This window comes from Anopheles cruzii, chromosome 3, assembly GCF_943734635.1.
Source record: "Anopheles cruzii chromosome 3, idAnoCruzAS_RS32_06, whole genome shotgun sequence".
Taxonomy (NCBI): Eukaryota; Metazoa; Arthropoda; class Insecta; order Diptera; family Culicidae; genus Anopheles; species Anopheles cruzii.
The window spans coordinates 47,202,502-47,221,237 of record NC_069145.1 but is presented as its reverse complement, the minus strand read 5'-3'; the positions used below and the strand labels follow the sequence as shown (position 1 = coordinate 47,221,237).

The 18,736-nt window shown below is 47.8% G+C and overlaps 2 protein-coding genes across 2 annotated transcripts in view; one reads left to right on the top strand and one right to left on the bottom strand.

The window, feature by feature from the left end:
- Window positions 1-7,088: 7,088 nt before the first annotated feature.
- Window positions 7,089-7,947, bottom strand: LOC128270494 (uncharacterized). The gene is made up of 4 exons (XM_053007899.1): window positions 7,897-7,947; window positions 7,660-7,806; window positions 7,421-7,591; window positions 7,089-7,265 (listed from the first exon to the last, which is right to left on the bottom strand). The coding sequence occupies exons 1-4, from the start codon at window positions 7,945-7,947 to the stop codon at window positions 7,089-7,091; spliced, it is 546 nt and encodes a 181-aa protein (XP_052863859.1).
- Window positions 7,948-8,347: 400 nt separating this feature from the next.
- The window catches only part of LOC128270493 (B-cell receptor CD22), an 89,924-nt gene continuing 79,535 nt past the window's right edge, over window positions 8,348-18,736 (top strand). The window contains exon 1 of the mRNA XM_053007898.1: window positions 8,348-8,417. Coding sequence (XP_052863858.1) covers window positions 8,348-8,417 — 70 coding nt within the window. The remainder of the gene's footprint in view (window positions 8,418-18,736) is intronic.

The window sequence follows — 18,736 nt, the reverse complement described above, 5'->3', positions numbered from 1 at the left end:
GGCCGAAGGAACGAGCAAAAGTAATTAGGTAACTATTTCGCCGGGCCCGGAAGTGGCCGGAAATGATCCGACGTCTCGACTCGTCGAGGCTTGTGAGCGAAGAGCTGACCACCGAGATCGATTGGGGGTCGTTAAAAGTGATTTTCCTGTTTTATTGCCCGAAGTTGGTTGGAAAAGTTGTTTTTTTTTCCTGCGGAACCTTTGTCACCAAGTATCGGTTGTGTTTCGGTTGTGGTGTGCAAGTGCGGTTCGGGGTAGAGGGAGGCGAAGTAAAATGAATTCCATGTTTCGTAACAATCCAGCGGTTGGGCCTAGGGTTTCTATTCCACAAAGCGGTCAACTTGACGTATGATGTTCTTTAGGTCTAGCTTTTGGAAACATACTGGTGATTGATAAGATAAAAGATGAAACTGAAAGGAATTGAAGGAATTACCCATCCGAGCCCATATAACTATTCCAACGCTTTCTCCAATTCTAGTGTTAGTCTAAGAGTCCTTTTTGTGATGGCCATCGACACCTTCTTCGATGTGTCTCGTTAGGCTTCTCTCTCGACTCAAAACGTTGTCCAGCGTAAGCTTTGTGCATAAAAAATATATTCAGATGCCGTTGTGATATTTTTAATCTACGATTTCGGTGGGTCAATTCCTTGGGTTTGTTTGATGTGTTGCTCATCAGTTGGTGTTGTTGGTCCGGGGGTTTGTGTGCGCCCAAATCGGCGTAAACAAACATAACGGCAAGAAGAAAACTGAACCTTGAATGCAAGTATGTCCAAGAGGGTCACAACCCCGTTCAAGGCAACTTAGAACCGATCAGCGAATCCTCGACAGTCCACGAGTGATTTGGCTAAATAATAATCATTTTAAATAATCAACATCGTGCTTTATCGTTTCGAGAAGAACAACATCCGCTAATGGAACTGTAAGCATTGCCACACGCATCAGAATTAAACATTGTTTGGGCTGATGTATCGGTCATATCACGAACTCGACACCCACGGAGTAAAGCTATAACAAAATTCGAACGCAAAGGCGCGACTTACAAAAATAAATTCTCAAGTGGCATCGGAATATGCACATTGAACACAGCGCGGACATCCAGATTATGTGGCGATAGCACGATGTCGCTTATGTTTACGTTATTAACCGAAGTGCAACTAAGTAGCGATGCTGGACCTCACAATTGCTGCATGTTTATAGCTCGAGCTGGGGATATGATTTTCAAAAAGGCGCGCAGGGACACATACTTGATCGGGAGCAGGCATTGGGCGCACAATGAACAAAGTCCATTAGCGCAGCGACTAGAAGGTTCTGTGCTGAGAATTACACATTCCGCAGGAATGTTTATGTTGCGATGCTGGTCTCATAACAATGTCGCTGATTTTAGACCGACGTGTGACTAAGTAGCGGTGCTGCGCCCCGAAAAAGAAAAGATCATCGGCAGTTCCAGGAAGAAGCGTGGAGCAAAGAGTTAATGTGACATGCATGAGCCAAGGAACAACGCTATCAGCATGTAAAAAAACTAATACTTATCCCGATGAAAGTTTTACTACTTCCGGTGCTGTTTGTTAGGAGTATTAGGCCAAGGTACAAAAGTCAACAAACTAGAAGATCTATTATTACATTGTTCGCTTTGATCTGCTGTGAATAGTGGCAAACATCAGCCGCGGGCGAAGAGTTATTGAAGTTTCAATAGAGGCACCATTTTGCATTGACCACCTTGTACTTAATAGATGAGCACCATTAGCTGAACATCATAGCGCAAGTACCAGTCGCTTTGACATCATGCCAACGTAAATTTGACGTCCAGCACCGGCTCGGTTCCCGCCAGCCGGCAAGCCTGTTGTTCCGAAGGACTGTGGCACCAGCCCGAACGGGTGAATCCCAAAGCCCTTCAATTACACGTGCCACAATTAATTATGCACCGCGTTTGAGTGTTAGGTAGCTGCGGGCCAACAATCACCTCTCGAGTGTGGCTTCCCGGCGTGTACCGGGCGAACCTGACGTGTACCACGACAAATCAAAACGGGCTGGCATTCATGTTTGCAAAGTGAGCTAATTTCCCACTCCCGGCGATTGGCTGTCGTCGTAATTCTCCCCCTCCCGCGAGGGTCCTGTCCGCCAGGCTCCGGCACGCCAACCCTCAACAAAACTCATCAGTCAAATGAAAAGGTACGAAGCTGGCAGGCCCGTCCGATGAAGCCACTTGGCAGCCTCGGTAAGCCTTTTTTCCATGTTTGCCTCCATTCGACCAAGAGTGGGCCACCTGGGGCTGGCATGTGGCAGCAGGGTCCGGCTCCCAGTCAGGCAGGCAGGCAGGCAGGCAGTCCGTTCCTTCCGGTCATCTAAGCAATTTGTCATTTCTGATATACTACCTACTTTCCGATTCATTCGTTCGGTTGCGCTGAGCGTCCCTCGCCCCACGAGTGTTGGGTTTATTGTTTCTCGGTGGATCCTGGTGCTGGTGCGTACGGTGTCCTTTAGCCCCCGTGCCACGGGCTCAACGGACTGGATCATGTCGACCTACGCTGAACAGCAATAAAACTTTGCTCAGTAAAACAGCGCCACGGAAGTGTAGCGTCGTAGCCGCGTCCTCGCCCACCAGCATGGCGTCGTAGGCGATATCCTCGAGGTCCTCGAGGACGGGACAAGGGAATCGGGCACTAAGAGGACACAAATCAAAAGTGAAGAGCCCGGGTGGCGCTGTCGTCGGCCACTACAAAAATCGGGCCGGCCGCCAGTTACTTCGGAAGAAAGTTTTTCCTTCAATTCAATTATGCGGAATTGGCTCATCAATCATCATAAAATCTTCGCAACACTCTTCTGTTTAACACTCTGCTCTCTCTCTTTCTCTCTCTCTCTCTCTCTCTCTCTCTCTTTCTCTCTGATGCATATTTTCATTCTCTTTCTTAGCTCTCTTAAATCCTTCATTGGGGAATATCCAGTCCGTCGTCGCTCGTTTTGGGGACGGAAAAGACTGTACCGAGAAAACGTGAACTTGTCCTGTTTGCTTTCCTTCAATGTTCCTGCTCCTTCAGCCGCTGGTGGGGGTGGGCAGCATGTCATAAATAAATCATACCATCTCCGGAGCAGTGCGCCAGAGCTTGTGAAGTTTGGAAGCGCACCGGGGTGGCTCCGATCACTACCTACCTCCGGAGCGGCCGGGCAAATGATGGTCGGCCTGGTCGATGAGCCGGAAGCGAAGCTAAGCATGATCCATTGCCGCTGATGGTCGGCGGGTAATGGTAATGCCCGGATGGCTTAACACCTCCCCGAGTGTCACGCTCAATCTTTTCTACGACACATGCACACAATACGGCGCTTAATTGAACCGATGGTCGCACTGCGGGATGGTCCTATGTGTAGCGAGGACAAAAAGGATATTTGGGGTCGTTCCGTTTGGCATCTAAATGATGTACGTGGGTAGGATAAAAAGTTTCTGGCGATGACATATAGATAAATAAATAGAGAAATAAAATATAATACGCGTCGGAAATAATATTGTGGCCAAAAAGTAAGAAGAATTTTTATTTTGAACTGTGATTTGGGATTCCGATAAGGGCAAATGTTTTTATTTCTAAGTTGGTAATACTGTCTTCAAAATACTAATTAGTGTTTGCGATACGGGTCCTTTTAAAAACAGTTACAAGTGAATTCTTCGGTTTTCATAATTTTGAAAACTATTCAACAACGCAGTTCCATTTTGTGTGTGGAATGAAATTTCTTCCGCCAAAAAGGTTGAAAATTTCGCTCTATCGCAAGTGGTACAAAATGCTCAAGGAGTGTCGGGAAAGCGTTGAAAACGAGGCACGGCCAGGACAACCATCAACATCAACCATCAATAAGCTACAAGTCAATAAAATCAAAGAAGTTGTGCTCCAAATTCGACGAATGACAGTCAAAGATCTTACTGACCTTGTTGTAATATCGGAATTCATTTTGAGTGACCATTTGATCAGTGATCACCTTAGAAAAGTCAAATGTCGATTGGTGCCGAAAACGTGTGGTTTTTGCATCACATTTTCGTGATAATTTCGACGTAAACTCGACCCATATTGTTCCACATCTACCGCATTTGAGTGACAAGTAACTTCTGGCTATTCAGAAGACTACATAAAGAGTTTTTGAGTTATAAGCACATTACCGTTATTTTTGGCCACACTAGTATGTCCTTGCCTGACCTTGGCTATTGGTCTGCTAAGGAAGCAGATTCAAAGGAGTATTTTCTTTGTTCGATTTTTTATGTATGCTTGATGTTTGATGCTGTTTAATTTGTGCTACATAAAAACATAAATGTAAGTATTTAGTAAACTAACATGTTATGGGAAGGACCTGAACGGTGTTTCGTCATGTCATGCAAATCTCAGTTCTTCCAGATAGTTTGAGCGTCTTTTATAATTTCTCTTAAAACTGTGACGAGCGTTTGTGTTTAGCATCTAACAAGAATGATTGAAATGATCGGTTGAAGCATCGACATATAAATCTTTTCTTGATCTTTTTGCATACTGTCGACGGATCCCATAGTCCCAGCGTGACACGCCCGGTGGGAATGTTTTGCTAATGCTGTCACTTTGGGGAAGACACAAACAAGGAGTAATAGCTCTCTGGTCTCTGGCGGTGGTGGCGCCGCATTGACACGGATCCAGCTCAGCAATACAAACTTCGCCGTTGCACGGGCGACATTCTTCGCCAAGCTGATTCCCGGCCTAATTTCCTGTTCCGGCGTTTGAGTGGAGCCGCGGGGCCGGTTTTGTGGCCACCCGTGTACTGGCTTCGCGCGCAACCGGGCTGGGTTGGATCGTGTAGTTGGATTTCAATTATTTATGAAAGAAATTATCTTTATTTATTATCCTTTCCGCGTGAAACCGTCGCCGCGCGGCGGGCTGGTCGCGTGCGGCAAATGTAGCAATAAACTTACAACAATACCGGCAATCATTGGGCAATGATGGAGCTTTTTGTGACTTTTGCGTCGATCCATCCTGCCAACTGGTTTGTGGCAACTATGTTCGATTCGCTGCTGGATTTCCGGGTTGGCGTTAATTTATTTTCATTAAATTTTTTGCCCATTGCTTCCGGGTCGGACCCGGAACATCTTGTTCGTTCTCGTTCCGATGGTTCAGGTTGGAAAATCGATGGTTGAAATTATCCTTGTCCCAATAAAAACTGGAACAGGAAACCAAACAACACTTTGCAGACGCCAGGGAGCCCAGGGTGTTGGGAAGTGGCAAGACTGTCGTCTTCGCGACATCGTAAACAAAAGAAGCAAGCTCAGTGGGCAGCAATACTGAACCACAACCGCGAACAAGTGATTTATTCCTTCGGCGCGGACAGCCAGCTCGGCCGTGGCCATGTCGAGCTTTGGTGGACTTTTTTTAAGTTTAAGATATTTGTTTCTTTCGTCTCTTGAACGACTGTGGAAATGGTGAAACTAATCTATTTCGCTTGTAGAAAAGTCCGCAAAGAATGTACGCCCAAGAACGTGCATTGCGGTAGCGTTAGTTAATGGGTAGAAATCAATAATCAAGAACGACAACATTTGAAGTGCTGCCAGAATTGATAAATTACCGATAGCCAAGAATTTGTAATAAGAGGAAAACCGCCATAAATTAATCGGGCTAATCTTTTGATTCGAAAACATTTCTGTAAAATTTTATTGCCTCCATCTTGTTCTTGTGGCTATTGAATGTAATCTGTTTGATTTTTTTTGCTTCGTTTGATATCATTTGTAGATGTTGTGGTCCAGTCGCTTTGGCTTTCCTTTCCCGGAAAGGAAAGCGCTTAGGGCGTCCTTTCTAAGTCTTTTATGTCATTTTTGAACGGTTTCCTGAAATCGTTAAACAAGGAAGCATCCTTTGTGCACCGATTTATTTCGAAAATCTCGGATATGAATCATTTCATTCTTTCTAGTTTATTTTCTGTACACTTGTAATTGATTCGCACTAAAGTGCTTATGGTTAATGTAATTGTATACTTTTTAAATTTTTTATTTGTATCTGCTTGTTAATGTTCCCTAGTTTGCCTTTCAGCGTGATTTCGAGTTGTTTCAGTGCTTTTAAAATTCCCTCTACTATGATGGATTGCTTCTGACCTTACCGGTTTTCGTGTTACCTTTTTCTGTGCCAAATATTTTGAAGCAAAAAAGGTAAAAACCGAGATAAGCCATGATTATTTTACACCATTTTTTGATGATTGTATTATTATGCCCGTGATTGCAATCACCACACTACTTGAAAACCATCCATGACGATTCGGCCGATGTAATCAATTATTCAAACCCAAGGATTATTTATCATAGCTTTACAAGCTATCCTTCGCCACCGAATCCCATCGTCGAGGCAAATGGGGTCTATGCTCGCTGGAGAAAGTGTTGATGCTGCGACCCTCGCCGCCTCAGCCTCGAACCCTCCTTCCCCCCATATCTGATGGTTTATGATTGACGGTTTTTTGCATGGTAATTAACGGCGTCAGAGGACGGAAAAAGTTCGTTTGACTGCTGATTAAAGAGTAGTCAACTGGAACGCTTTCGGCGGAAACCCCTGCGGGCAGAGGGCCGCCAACCCGCCGGTCGTGGGGAACCGTCGGCGTTAGCTTTCAATTATCGTTTGTGGATTTTCGGGAAATTATGGTTCGCAAGATGAAATGCTACACCATCTGCGACTCTGGCGATGATCGGTGATGACAGGGTTTCCGGTTCGTAGTTGCAACACTTTTTTTGAATGAATTTTGTTTTGCTTGTGTTGTGTTGGCGTCTAGCCCGACGCTTGCTAGTCGTTCAGGTTACATTCCTGGGTTTTGTTTAATTCGAAATTTTGGAATCTGTTTTACTTACGTTGGGTACTTCAATCATCGAGCGGTCCCGGCCCGCAATAGACACATTGCGAAAGTATTATAAATAAATCGCGTGAAACTCATAAAATAATCGTTTAGTTAATTCTTTAACAAATGCTAAGCTTTGCTGTCGATTTATTTTTCATTTTATTTCCATCGCACCAAAGCATGCCACTGCAAATAAATGGTTATGTTCAAAGTATCTGTGATTCCAAAATGGCTTTCATATTAAAAGCCAATTTTCGCTTAACTCAGCCGTTTCCCTTAGGCGGTCGTTGGATAGAGTTCGAAATCAATCGAATACGAAAACATTTCTGCGGGGGTTGCAGCTGGGGTCGGGAAGTGGTTAGCCGAGAGCTGCATTCGATATTTACCGCTTGCGAGCAGCTTCAGCAACGGACTGTCGGAGTCGAGTGTAAAATCATTCAACAAATAGTGTCCCTGTGAAGTAATTCGGGATGGAATAATTAATGATTTTTCTCCATCGGTCTGTTGGGACACTGCTGCTGTCGGTGGCAAACAAACATCTGAGGAAACCACCGCACTGGCGGCGGGACGATTTAGATGTGGGAGCGCCTTCAGCGAGCAAGTCTTACCGGGTTGTAGGGACACATTAGTGAGAAATTGATGAACCGTGTCGATTCCTTCGCAATCGCACGTACAATGCTGTTCTCCGACATTGTGGGGTCGACTTTACAGGTGTCCAGGTCAATGTTTACCAACGTCTGGTACTCGCCTTTGATCAAATGCTGCAAAATCGGAGTAACCTACGGCAGAACCATTGCATTAGCCGATCGTTGTTCCGCTTTCTTTACCGCACGGCAGGGCTACTCACCATGACGCTACCCTCGATCTTCTTCGTCACCTCAACGTCGGCGTTGAACATGTACTTGTCGCCCTCGTTCTTGATGAACACTTTGCCGTGCATGTAGTCCTTGTTCAAGTTGTACATTAAATTTTCAAACTTCACCACAGCCAAGCTCTGCCGAGTAGGGAATCAAAGAGAAAAATTAATCGCATGGATAAAAGTAAACTATACGCAGTATGCCCTAGCTTGGCCGTTGTTGCTCACCGTGTCAATCACCAGCACCAGCACCAGGACGAAAGCGACAGACTTGAACATGTTGTAGATAGCAGCGAGAAGACGAACACTACCCAATCACCAGACCACTGTGGCTGAGTTTGGTTCTGGCAGGCGATTTATTTATACCACAAGAATACCGATCCGGGCATTGTGATAAGGAAACAATAATTGGAGAAATATAATACATGCTGCTTGAACTAATGACTTAACTATTTTAAATTGCTCCACGGAAACACTATTTGATTGATGCGTTATCATCGAGCATCAATCAAATAGTGAAATTGCAATAAATGTTGTTGACATAGCACGGATCTTTCATATTTCATTTGAAGTATCTAAATATAGGTGACCTTAAGGTTATCATGGTTTGTAAATTATGGACTAAATTTGCCTTTAATCAATGATCACTTTTGAGCCTTACGTTTACCGAGATTAGGTCATGTTTTCCGAATGGGCCAAATATGGTCAGAGTGGTTCCAGTTCCAGCTTCCAGTGTAGTTTACTGCGGAGTGAGAAAAATAAATTAAATGAACAAGTTTTAATACGCCACTCGGTTACCGACGCAGTCCATCTTGTGGTCCAAATGGTTCCTCCATCCGAAAGCTATAAAATTTGTCAATCGTGGAACGTGTTTCCAGGCAAATAAACAACGGGCCAACGGTCTATCTCTTTGCGGGGTCAATCTGCCGCTATCAGAATCCAACACGATCCCCGCTTGTCATTTATCCTGACGGAGGCTAATCCTCACAGCTCTTGAGAATACGCGACGCCCCAGAGTCCCGAACGTATGTGTTTAATCCGAAATGAGTGGCGGCATAAACTACCGGCTCCGCAACTAAACGCCGACAAACGCCAACCCGGATGGGTCACGGAAGAAGGGAAGGGAATACCAAGACCGTCATCGTTCAAAATGCCCCGGTATTTATGGTCCACCTAAAGAGGATTCCTTCCCGAAGGATTGTAAATTTATTTCATCAATGTTTAATCTGATGTAAACGAACACTCCGCGCCAGTGTCTGGGGCATTACACCATACGGTAAACGGACCACGGCCTAAGACTTTCGGCGCGACTGTCACCCCGCGGCTAGCCTAAGCCCTGAAGGATTCTCGGCTACACCGGGACGACACATTTCGTCGCCACTCTCGCAGTCGTCTGTCCGGTAATTAGCTTCTGATTCTACCTGACGCAGGAGACAGCCAGTTGTAAGATTATATCTTCGACGCTCCCGACGGACGGCCTACATTAGGCAGGTTTTTCGGGTTTCTGGACCAGGCGCCCAAAGTACGACGGTGCCGCAGGTAGGAAACGGCGAGTATCGAAACGCGGCACAGTCGTATCCAACGCAACGCCGGTTGTTCATCATCCAGCCCGCCCGAAGATGGTCCGGTGACCCGGCAAGGGCCCGGACCCGGAAGACTGTTTATGTTTATGGCTGTTGACGTTTCGGGACGCCAGGACAAACATGCTTACGAGCGGGACAAATATTGGAAAAGATTACGCCGTCGGATAACGTACGGAGACCGGAGAGACGGGAGAGATCGATGGCGCGAGGCGGGTGTTCCAGGATACCTGTCAGCTCGCCAGCAGGTAGGGAGGTCGCGTAGGTTGACCCTGCACGGAGTGGCTGCATGTGGCGCGTGCGACCGAAATGTTTGGGTTTTTCGGAAAGGTTTTAATGAGGCGCCACCGCAGAGTTGGTCCAAAGGCTAAGCACCGTCATTTCGGCCGGTGTTTCGGCGAAGCCCGATAATTCTGCCCGACCACGGCCAGGTCGGTCAAGTATGGCACACGGAACAAAGGTTCTGGCAGAGGGCAGGATACCGTGGCATGTTCCATGACCAAAATTGACCCAATATTGATCACCAGTTACATCGACCTAAGGAGGCGATGTTGTGCACGCATATCACACAATTTCTTTGCACACATATCGTGCCACCGTTACGTTCGTGAGCTGAATTCCTGAGGTCGAATAAATAAAAGTTCTTCCAGGCATCACGGTGAAACACGAATGGCTGAGTGGATTCAATGAAAGTTTCCGTGTAGTAGCGAAAGTAGGAGAAAGTTAGTTTCGTGAGACAATAGCATAATAGATTTGAAAAAAACAAAACCGTTAATTAACAAAACTGATACAGTAACCTCACGTCACCAGCTTAGAATCCAGGGAAAAACAGAAGGATACAGTGTGTCCTACAAGCGAAACAGATACTTGTGCGGCGGCATGTTTTGTGAACGACAATCGTGTAAGAATCTCTGTTCAAAAGACGCCATTTCTTGCTGCGGACGGAACTTTCCTCCCCGGGATATTGGTTAAGTTCGCGTCGGAAAGTTGGAAGGTTCCATCACCAGCATACTAGCAGTCCGGCTTGGCAATCCGTCGTCCGTCGTCCCGGGCTGAATCCGCCGTGAAGTTGGCCAGACAGGCGGCAACGGAAACGGTGAGCTCTTTTTATCTGCAAACAATAAAAAGGTACGATTGTGAAACAGAGCAATTTTTATGTAAACCGCCCCAGCCCAGGGCTGCCGGGCTGTTTCGGAAATGTAAAGCCCACCACCGCCACCACGACACTTGCCCGGCGCCGCCCGTCTCCGTGAAGTATGTTCTCTCTGTCCCAAACGACGTCACGGCGACGATGCTCTGGCCATGGCCATGAAGGATTGGAGAGGGTATTGGGCCAGGAACCGTTTTCGCCCCGTTGGTTGGCGAAATCGCCAGCGACTCAGGGGTGTGTGTGTGTCGGGATGCGGCGAGGCTGCGGTTTGTATTCACATTCCGTAGCGACTGCCGGTCCGTTGTTGGAGTGCCCCGCCAGAGGAAGAAGATGTTTTTGTCACGATTTCTTCGGCATAGGACAGGGCGGTGGCAGTGAATCTGACACCTCGAAATTGTGACGATTTCCGGAAGACAACCGGCTGCGACTGTTCGGCCTGAACGATGCCTCTGTTCAATTGTCTTCTGAAGTAACTCAATGCGGTGGGTTAAATGCAGGTCGCGTGAACCTAGGCAGCATTGGAACGGGCTGAATGTTTAACATATTGTTGGCAGTTACACCGAAACAATGCAGTGTCTTGTTTGTAGATCGAGCCACAAAATACAGTGTCAATGTAAAGGATACAATATTCCAAAACACCATAAGATTAACTTCCAAAATTATATAACACTGTGGCCAAAAATCAAGGAAACACATTCAAGGAAATATTGATTTTAAACTGTAACTTATGATTCTGATAGGGACAAATGATTTTATTTTTATGTTGGTAACACTAACTTCTGTGTTGGGTAAATTTTTTAACAACACTTTGTAAACAGTTAAAAGTTAATTCTTCAGTTTTCATAATTTTAGAAACTATTCAACAACGCAGTTCCATTAAATTTGGGTATGTAATGAAATTTCTGTTTCCAAAAAGGTTGAAAACCTGATGACCTGATGACCTGATGACACGTCAATAAAAAAAAGTGTTCCAAAACCATGATTGATAGTCCGAAATTTTTCTGACCTTGTTGGAATATCGAAAGGATTAGTGGAATCTATTTTGAGTGACCATTTGGGCCTCAGAAAAGTGAAATGGCTATTGGTGCCAAAAACGTGATGTTTTTGCGTCACATTTTCGTGATCATTTCTCCACAAACTCGACCTAATATTGTTACGCAATCACCGTATTCGTGTGACTTAACAGCATGTAACTTCTGACTATTCGCTAAACTCGAGAGGCCGCTCCGTGGTCAATATTTTGAATCTATGAAAGAAATAGAAACGAAGAACTCATGGAAGGCTATCCTAGAGGAAGAATTTTCTGCATGTTTTGAAAACTGGAAATGGAAATTAAATTCACCGATAGTTTTGGGCGGGAAACGTGGAACTTTCACAGTTACTGTCACGAATTAGAAAATCGAAAACACTCCAAAAACTAAAACGTTAAGAGTAGTTAGAAATATGACATAAATATGACAAAGAATGAAATTATTTTAGAATTTTTCACCGGAAATGCTTCAAGGAATCTTCACTAACAAAAAAGGTACATCCAAACATTGTCGGAAAAAGATTGTTTTAAATTTCTAATTCTTCCACCCCGGCGACGTGGTCAAGGCGCCGCTCACCTCGGGTTAGCGCGGGTTATCAGACAAGTTTCATTCAAGCCTACGCTAATCCCTCGCGGAACCATTGTCACGGATCGAACAAAGGCGGGCAGCAGCAAGTTGGTCTTTCTTGTCAGGGGCGAGGTCACCGGCGATTTTGCCATCTGATTTTCTTTCCCCCCGACCCGCCGTCGAGATGCTGGGCACTTGTTTGGTTGTGTGCATTGTGTGCACCATTGTTATCGCGATGTCGCGCCGCGGTTTCGGATTACGCCGTGGGAAGGCCGTTCGCCGGCGGCCAGCTGCTTCTTGGGTTGGCTGGGTTGGCGGTTGGCTCCACCGCGGTCAGGTCAGTGCATCAAAACGGGGTCCCGCCATTGCCATTGTTGCGCAACGACGAAGTGCACGAGACGACGCGCCAGCGAACGCACAAAGATTATCTCACGAAATCTGACACCGCTCGAATCCGGAGTGCTCTCCGGGTGAGCTATTCGTCGATAATTTACGACGACTACGGCCTTCGAGCTGGCCACAAACTGAACTCTGGACTGGACTGGACTGGACTGGGCAGTACCGCGTGATGAATTATTGCTAATTGCTCCACCGGGCAGATCTGCAGATCGGTTTGGGTGTGTGGGAGAGCACATCAACCTTTGTTTGGCCGCGCCGTGCAAGGGTCAAGGCGCCGTTCTGGAACGGGCTGAGTTGGCTGAGCCGCGCAGATCGTCTTGGGGAGTAATTTAATGATCTTGCGCGTTGCTTAATATCGTTAACTGAGGTTATCAATTTGCATGATTGCTGTTTATAAATTTAAAACGAAGCTGCAGCGCACGAGAGAGTGCGCAGCATGTTGATGAAAAGCAACAAATTTTTAAGATATCAACGGCAATGGCGGTGCGGTTGTAAAGCGTGTAAACTGTGCCCGTTTCGTCCGTTAATAACGGCTGGTTTTCAAGGGTGTCAACCAGTTTATGTATTTAGCGCCCCGCGAATTCAAGACCGCGTAAACAATTGATTATTAAGTTTACTCGCTGCTTAACAACGGCACTGTTTTCGATTCGTCGCTCAATTCTTGTTGGACCAGTACTTGGAGTACCGTCCACTCCGTTTTGGAACCGGAATCCGACCTCAGATTTGTGCTTATTTCTAGCAACGGTGCCACGAAATAATTAAACAAACGCGGTCCGTACGACCCCAACGCGAGCGAGGGCACTTACAGGCCACCCCGCCCGGAACCTTCCCGGTTGTGATGTAAATATTTCAAAAATATGCTCCATTGTTCGGTTGCACTCGGTGGCCACCGACCGGTGCGGTCCCCGTGGATGCATTACTCTTATCGAAAAGCATCACGGTCGGCCCTCCGCGGCGACCGGCGCGCGATGCGTCATCAAGCGTTCTTCCGGTGGACCATTTCCGGTGGAACGGAGCGACCCGTGGAGAGTGAATTTCGTTGTTGCGCTCCGCAGTGGGTTGGGTGAGTCAACGACGTCGTTCCTGGTGGTTCGATGTTGTTTGATTGAAACTCACCGCGTTCGGCTCACGGGCGAAACGTGACTCCGTTAAAGAGGCCGGCGCGCTGGCGGGCTTGACTTTTGCAACACAATGAACAACAGCATTCCCCAGGTTTGGGGGAAACCCCTCTCGTCCCACAGCCCAGCGCTGATTCGGGTGTCCAGATCCGTGGCCTACCCGTGGAGTTTCCCGTTCGACGGGGGCTTTACTTTTTCGAGTTTCGCGCAATGCCGTCCCCGCCGAGAACCGGCCGAGTCACGATGCCCCGGGGTGCCGGCCGGGAGCGGCGGCGGGGCTGCTGCTGGGACGGCCGTTGACTGGAAATCGTAACGTCACGGACCGGCGTGTCGTGGTTTGCATGGTTTAGTTACGCTGGCCGGACGATGCTTTCGCTTCCTTTCACTCACCTTGGCCCTTATTTCGTTCTCTTTCTCTCGTTCTCTCTCTGTTTGTGCCGTCCTCTTTGTGTCTCCGCCTCACGGCGGCAGCATAATGTTTTGAACACAATAGCGCCACACCGTTTCGATTCGGACGCAAGAGCCACTGCCACTGGACCGGGGGTTTCATCGGGGGGTGTAGGGCGACCCTTCCTAGCACTTCCTCGTTGCCTCTGCCCAGCGTGTAACGAGTTGAGCCAGCCGAAAAACGGGCACATGGGCGAGCAAGCGTAACGAAAGTGAGGTTCGCTTCGAAATAGCCGTGAGATGAGAGCGTGCGATGAGCGATGAGAGCGTCGTGAGCAGTGAGCAGAACGCCATTTCCCCAGCTTTTCCACCCCATGCGCGCGCTTTTCTCCATTTTCTTCTCACTACCGGTGAGTGAGAAAATGTTTCACGCAGTGAAGTGGGTGAAGCAACTCGCGCATCTCAGCTCACTGTCGCTCACGCCACGCGGCTTTTTCTCCTTTCTCGCTATGGATGGTGAAATGAAATTTATTATTATTGTTTCTGTAGTAAAAAAGAAGTTCATTACATTCGCGTTAGTGGTTAAAATCTAACGTCAAAGGATAGAGAAACGCATAACCACAAGGAGTAGAAAGGTTGCAAACTCACAGACTTTTAAAAGCAACCACACATTTAAGCTTTCGTCAAATTATATCTTCACTTTGGAAGCAAAAATAGTGAACGCGTGCGTGCGTAAAGGCACCCTCGCGTGTCACGGTTGACGGCCCCGCTGCTATCGCCGCTGTTGGACGAGCTGCGAACGATGAATTTTCGAATGAGCCGATTTTCGTTATGACTCGATACACATGCCTGCACCCGGCTCATCGTGAGCGGAACCGAGAAGACATCTCGCTCTCACTCCGCGTTCTCACTGTGAGTCGCATCGGAATGTGAGATATGCGTCGCCATCGTCCGTCGTCCGTGGATGCTTGTAGTGCGTCGGCGGCCCGGCTCTCTGTTATGCTTTTTATGGTGTTTCGCGTTCAACACCCACATCATGCTCTCTCTGCCCGAGTGCCACAGGGGAAGGAAAAGCACCGCGGAGAGCCGAAAACCGAAGAGAGAGAGAGACTGCTGCTGCTGGTACGGGCAAAAGGGAACCGGCAGAAAAAAGGGACCCATTTACGACGGCGGAACCTACCGACACGACGACCGAACCGCGAGCGGTGCCCGAAAAGCCAAGCACAACATCGGAGACTTGATACTTGGAAATGGTTGGACCGTTTTTCGGTTCAGTCGGGTTGTCGCGTTGGTCGCGTTCGAATAGCGCACGAAGAGCAGCAGTAGCATAAGAAATCGGCATTAGCGATTAGAGACGTCGTCGTTGCGGGTTGTCATCATTCACGCGAAACATCCGCACGCAGCGTGTGAGTGAGTGGCGTGCGTGAAGCGAAACAGTGTGTCGAACGCCGATTTTCACCGTCACAGTGATCACGGCTTCCTTCGTCGTTGTGTTTTGGTTTTCGGTTTTAGCGCGGACCACCGAGTGAGTGTGGCGAAGGTAAAAAGCTTTGTGCGATACGGTTCGATGGAGAGTGCGTTTTTGGGGTGGTAAATAAAGCGAGTCGTGTGCCCGGTGGGGTCCCCTAATTTTGGGGCCACCAAATTTACCACACAAAAATGTGACGTCAAACGAAGCACCGGTTGCGTAAAAGTGAAATTATAACATGTCTCAAGGGTCACTTCGATGAAAATATGCAACGTTTTACACGCCCAGACACATCCTGTTGCTGTTTAACGTGGAGCCCGACTGAATGGGCCTGATTCTGGATCTGTGTCTGTGTTTTGGTGATCAAATTTGCAACGAAGTGAACACGGTTTGAGTTGACTTGATGCACTTTCAATTCCATCTCGAATTACTAGCTACCTAAAGTGAAGGCACGGCACCAACCCCCGGGGGCACTGGAATACCCTCCTGAGTGTGTCCCAGAATAAAATTGCGGATTAACGGCTCCGGTGCCACTCTATAAAATCCGCTGTTGCCGGATTAGTGTGTGCCTGTGAGAGTGTCAAATTCACCTCTAGCTGGAGTGTCCCAAACCGGGCGGGGGGGGGACCAGTTAGTCGTTAAAGTCCTGCCAAGCACTGGAAGCTACTTAACGAGCACGAGTCGTTAACGTCCGCTCAAGTTTATCCCGTGAAATTATCCTTCATCGGCATTCGGCGTAATCCTCGGCGTAAAGTCAAGGGGTTGCAGCCCCACAGTGAGTGCGGAAGTGTGGCATAATTAATTGTGCCATTAGTGCGACCGACAGTGGGTGTGTGTGTGTGTTTGTGTGTGCGAGCACGAAAAAGAGAATTCGGTAGTCGGTGCCAATGAGTGACCCGGGTTCCTTGTGAGAAAATCCGGTTCGGAAACCGTTGGTGATGAAGATGAAGCACGAAGGAAGATTCGGGAATGTGGTTGCAGATGGGAATCGCTAGACACGAGGGCCACGCTGCAGGGAACAAGTTTTACCAATTGTGGCTGACCTTGCAAACAAAGGCTTTCGAGGCTCGGCACGGCACGGACGAACATAAGCGTAAGTGACCAAACTGTTGTGCCGTAATTCCACTTCCACGGGAGGTCGCCACCTCCAACACCTGCGCGAGGTGCTGGGGCGTCCCAAATTTACAAACTTTCCACCCCCGGTGACACGGAGGCACGGGACCTCGTCCTCGAGCAACTTCCACCGGGGTCCTCGGGTTCCTTGGCTCGTAAGTGGCTTTCGTCGACGCCGCCGACACCGCTACGCGAGGAATCTGCTTCGTAATCGTGTCAAGCCGGGAGATCCTTTTTCCCGACCCGTCCCCCTCCACACGTACACCCCTCCGGAACATGCCGCGGCTCGGGGCTCGGGGCGTACTTAAAATTCGACACTTTGAAAAGTGAAGTTGTCGCCGGTTTGATTGTGTTCGATAAATATTTAAGCCAAAGAAACCCTGCCACGGGGTGTGCCTTCGGAGTTTTCGGCAGCATCATCCGTAGACCAACCTCATAGGAGAGCGAGAGAGAGAGAGGGCAAAAAATGTGAAAACTCTTTCGGTTGTAGAAACGGGCGTTCGAAAAAGGGTTTGGCAAAAGGGACTGCTTCTCGCTCTGGTCGAAGAACTTTCGCCCGATTGATTGCGGGCCTGCGGTGGAGAAGGACGAAGAATTATTGTTTCACGCACGGAAGGCAACGGATGGGCCCGGGACCCAACGGAACATTAGCCAAAGGGTCGTGACACGGAGAGCAGTTGTTTGCCTTTTTCGAACAAGTTGTTGATAAACTAAAGTCGCTAACCTTTCCGGTGTTTGAATAGTCTGTGCGGCCAACTTCACATTCGTTAGTGAATGTTGTTAGAACTATTTTTTATTGAAAACTCATTTTGGCTCCATGCTGACAATGTTACATTTCTTGTGGACGATAGTCCACGTAAAGGCCCCAAAGGCATCCCTAACACCAGTGAGTCTCGGGTGGTTTTATCAAATTTAAAAGCATTCCGAAACTATGTTTTCTGTTACGAGGGCGAAAGGAAGAAAAAAAACTCACTAAGGCCTGGAACGTCCATAAATTCATGAGTCCCTGGCACGCGGTCAGGTTGGGGCGGTTCTTTGTATGGAAATTCAGGGCGTTTCATTGTGGTGATACCGGGACGAAGCAACCCAACCGAGGAATGAAGGTTCGGGTTAAAACAATTATTTCGGATTGCGGAATGTGGCAGTAATGTGAAAAATATACCGACAAAAAAAGGCCACAACATTGTTCGTAGTGAACGTTAAGACGTTAAAAAGTTTACCCGTAGCGTACGCCGGGAACGCCGCCGAAATAGCAAACAAACCACAAACATCATGCTCACACACGTGTACGGTACGGAAGGGGACATGTTTTCCGATCACAAACGAAAACGGGCACCGTTGTGGATGTTGTTGTGCGCCATCGACGGATGACGGCTGATTTCGCCCGCAGCCACGTGCGTTTCGCGTAGTGTCACTGCGAAAGGATTGCCCGTGCGTGCCGGCTTCGATCCTTCAGGGAGTCTGGGCGCTGAGAAGGAATTGTAGAGGAAATAAATAAATTGATGTTTAAACAGCTTCGAGCACTGCGGGACCGTAAGGATCTTGGGCGTCGCGTCGAACGAACCAAAATGCTGCCAGACCGCGGGTCCTTGTTGTCGGTGGAAAGCGTATCGAATTTATCGGTTGAGCAATTGCAAATGTGATATCGATTTCCGAAGTACCAGGAGCAGGCTCCACGAATCCCGCACAATGACGCGCGCCCGCAAGGGGAACACCCGTTTGCTTACACTTATGTTGAAAAATTTTCCGCTCCAATCCCCGGGCCCGGGGCCATTATGTGGCTTTTGGGATTCGGATTTGAGTAGGTGGGCTTAGGTTTGGGAATGGAAATTTGGAAAAATGTCTACCGAAAGGGGCCGGGCTGGTTAAATCACAATCACCCTGAGGATCACAACGTCTGCCCGGTTGTTGGCCCGAGTTAGTAGCTCACGTGGGCATTGAATGAACAACAATGTCGAAGCCACACGAAGGGTTCGAGCTGAACCATTTTCATATCTTGGGCTAAGAAACGGGACCACGACCACACCGAAAATTCTTGGTGTACCGACCTCAGCATGATTCTGAACCGCACGTCGCGCAATTCCGACAGTTGTTGGGATTGGCGTACTTATTTTGTAACGAAAAGCACGAACAGTGCGCTACTGCACAGTAGCCGCCAAAAACGAATTCAATTTAATGCGAGTGAAATGTCACTCCTAAAGTTCGGCCAATAATCTGCGATGCGATCCGATCCGGCACGCCATCGTCCGGAGTTC

What these genes read in the sequence shown, in the direction of transcription:
- LOC128270494 (XM_053007899.1), bottom strand. Translation starts at nt 7,947, where the DNA reads ATGTTCAAGTCTGTCGCTTTCGTCCTGGTGCTGGTGCTGGTGATTGAC. An exon ending in TGGTGCTGGTGATTGACACG is followed by an intron (nt 7,807 to 7,896) that starts GTGAGCAACAAC and finishes CCTACTCGGCAG; the next exon opens with AGCTTGGCTGTGGTGAAGTT. An exon ending in TAATGTGTCCCTACAACCCG is followed by an intron (nt 7,266 to 7,420) that starts GTAAGACTTGCT and finishes ATTACTTCACAG; the next exon opens with GGACACTATTTGTTGAATGA.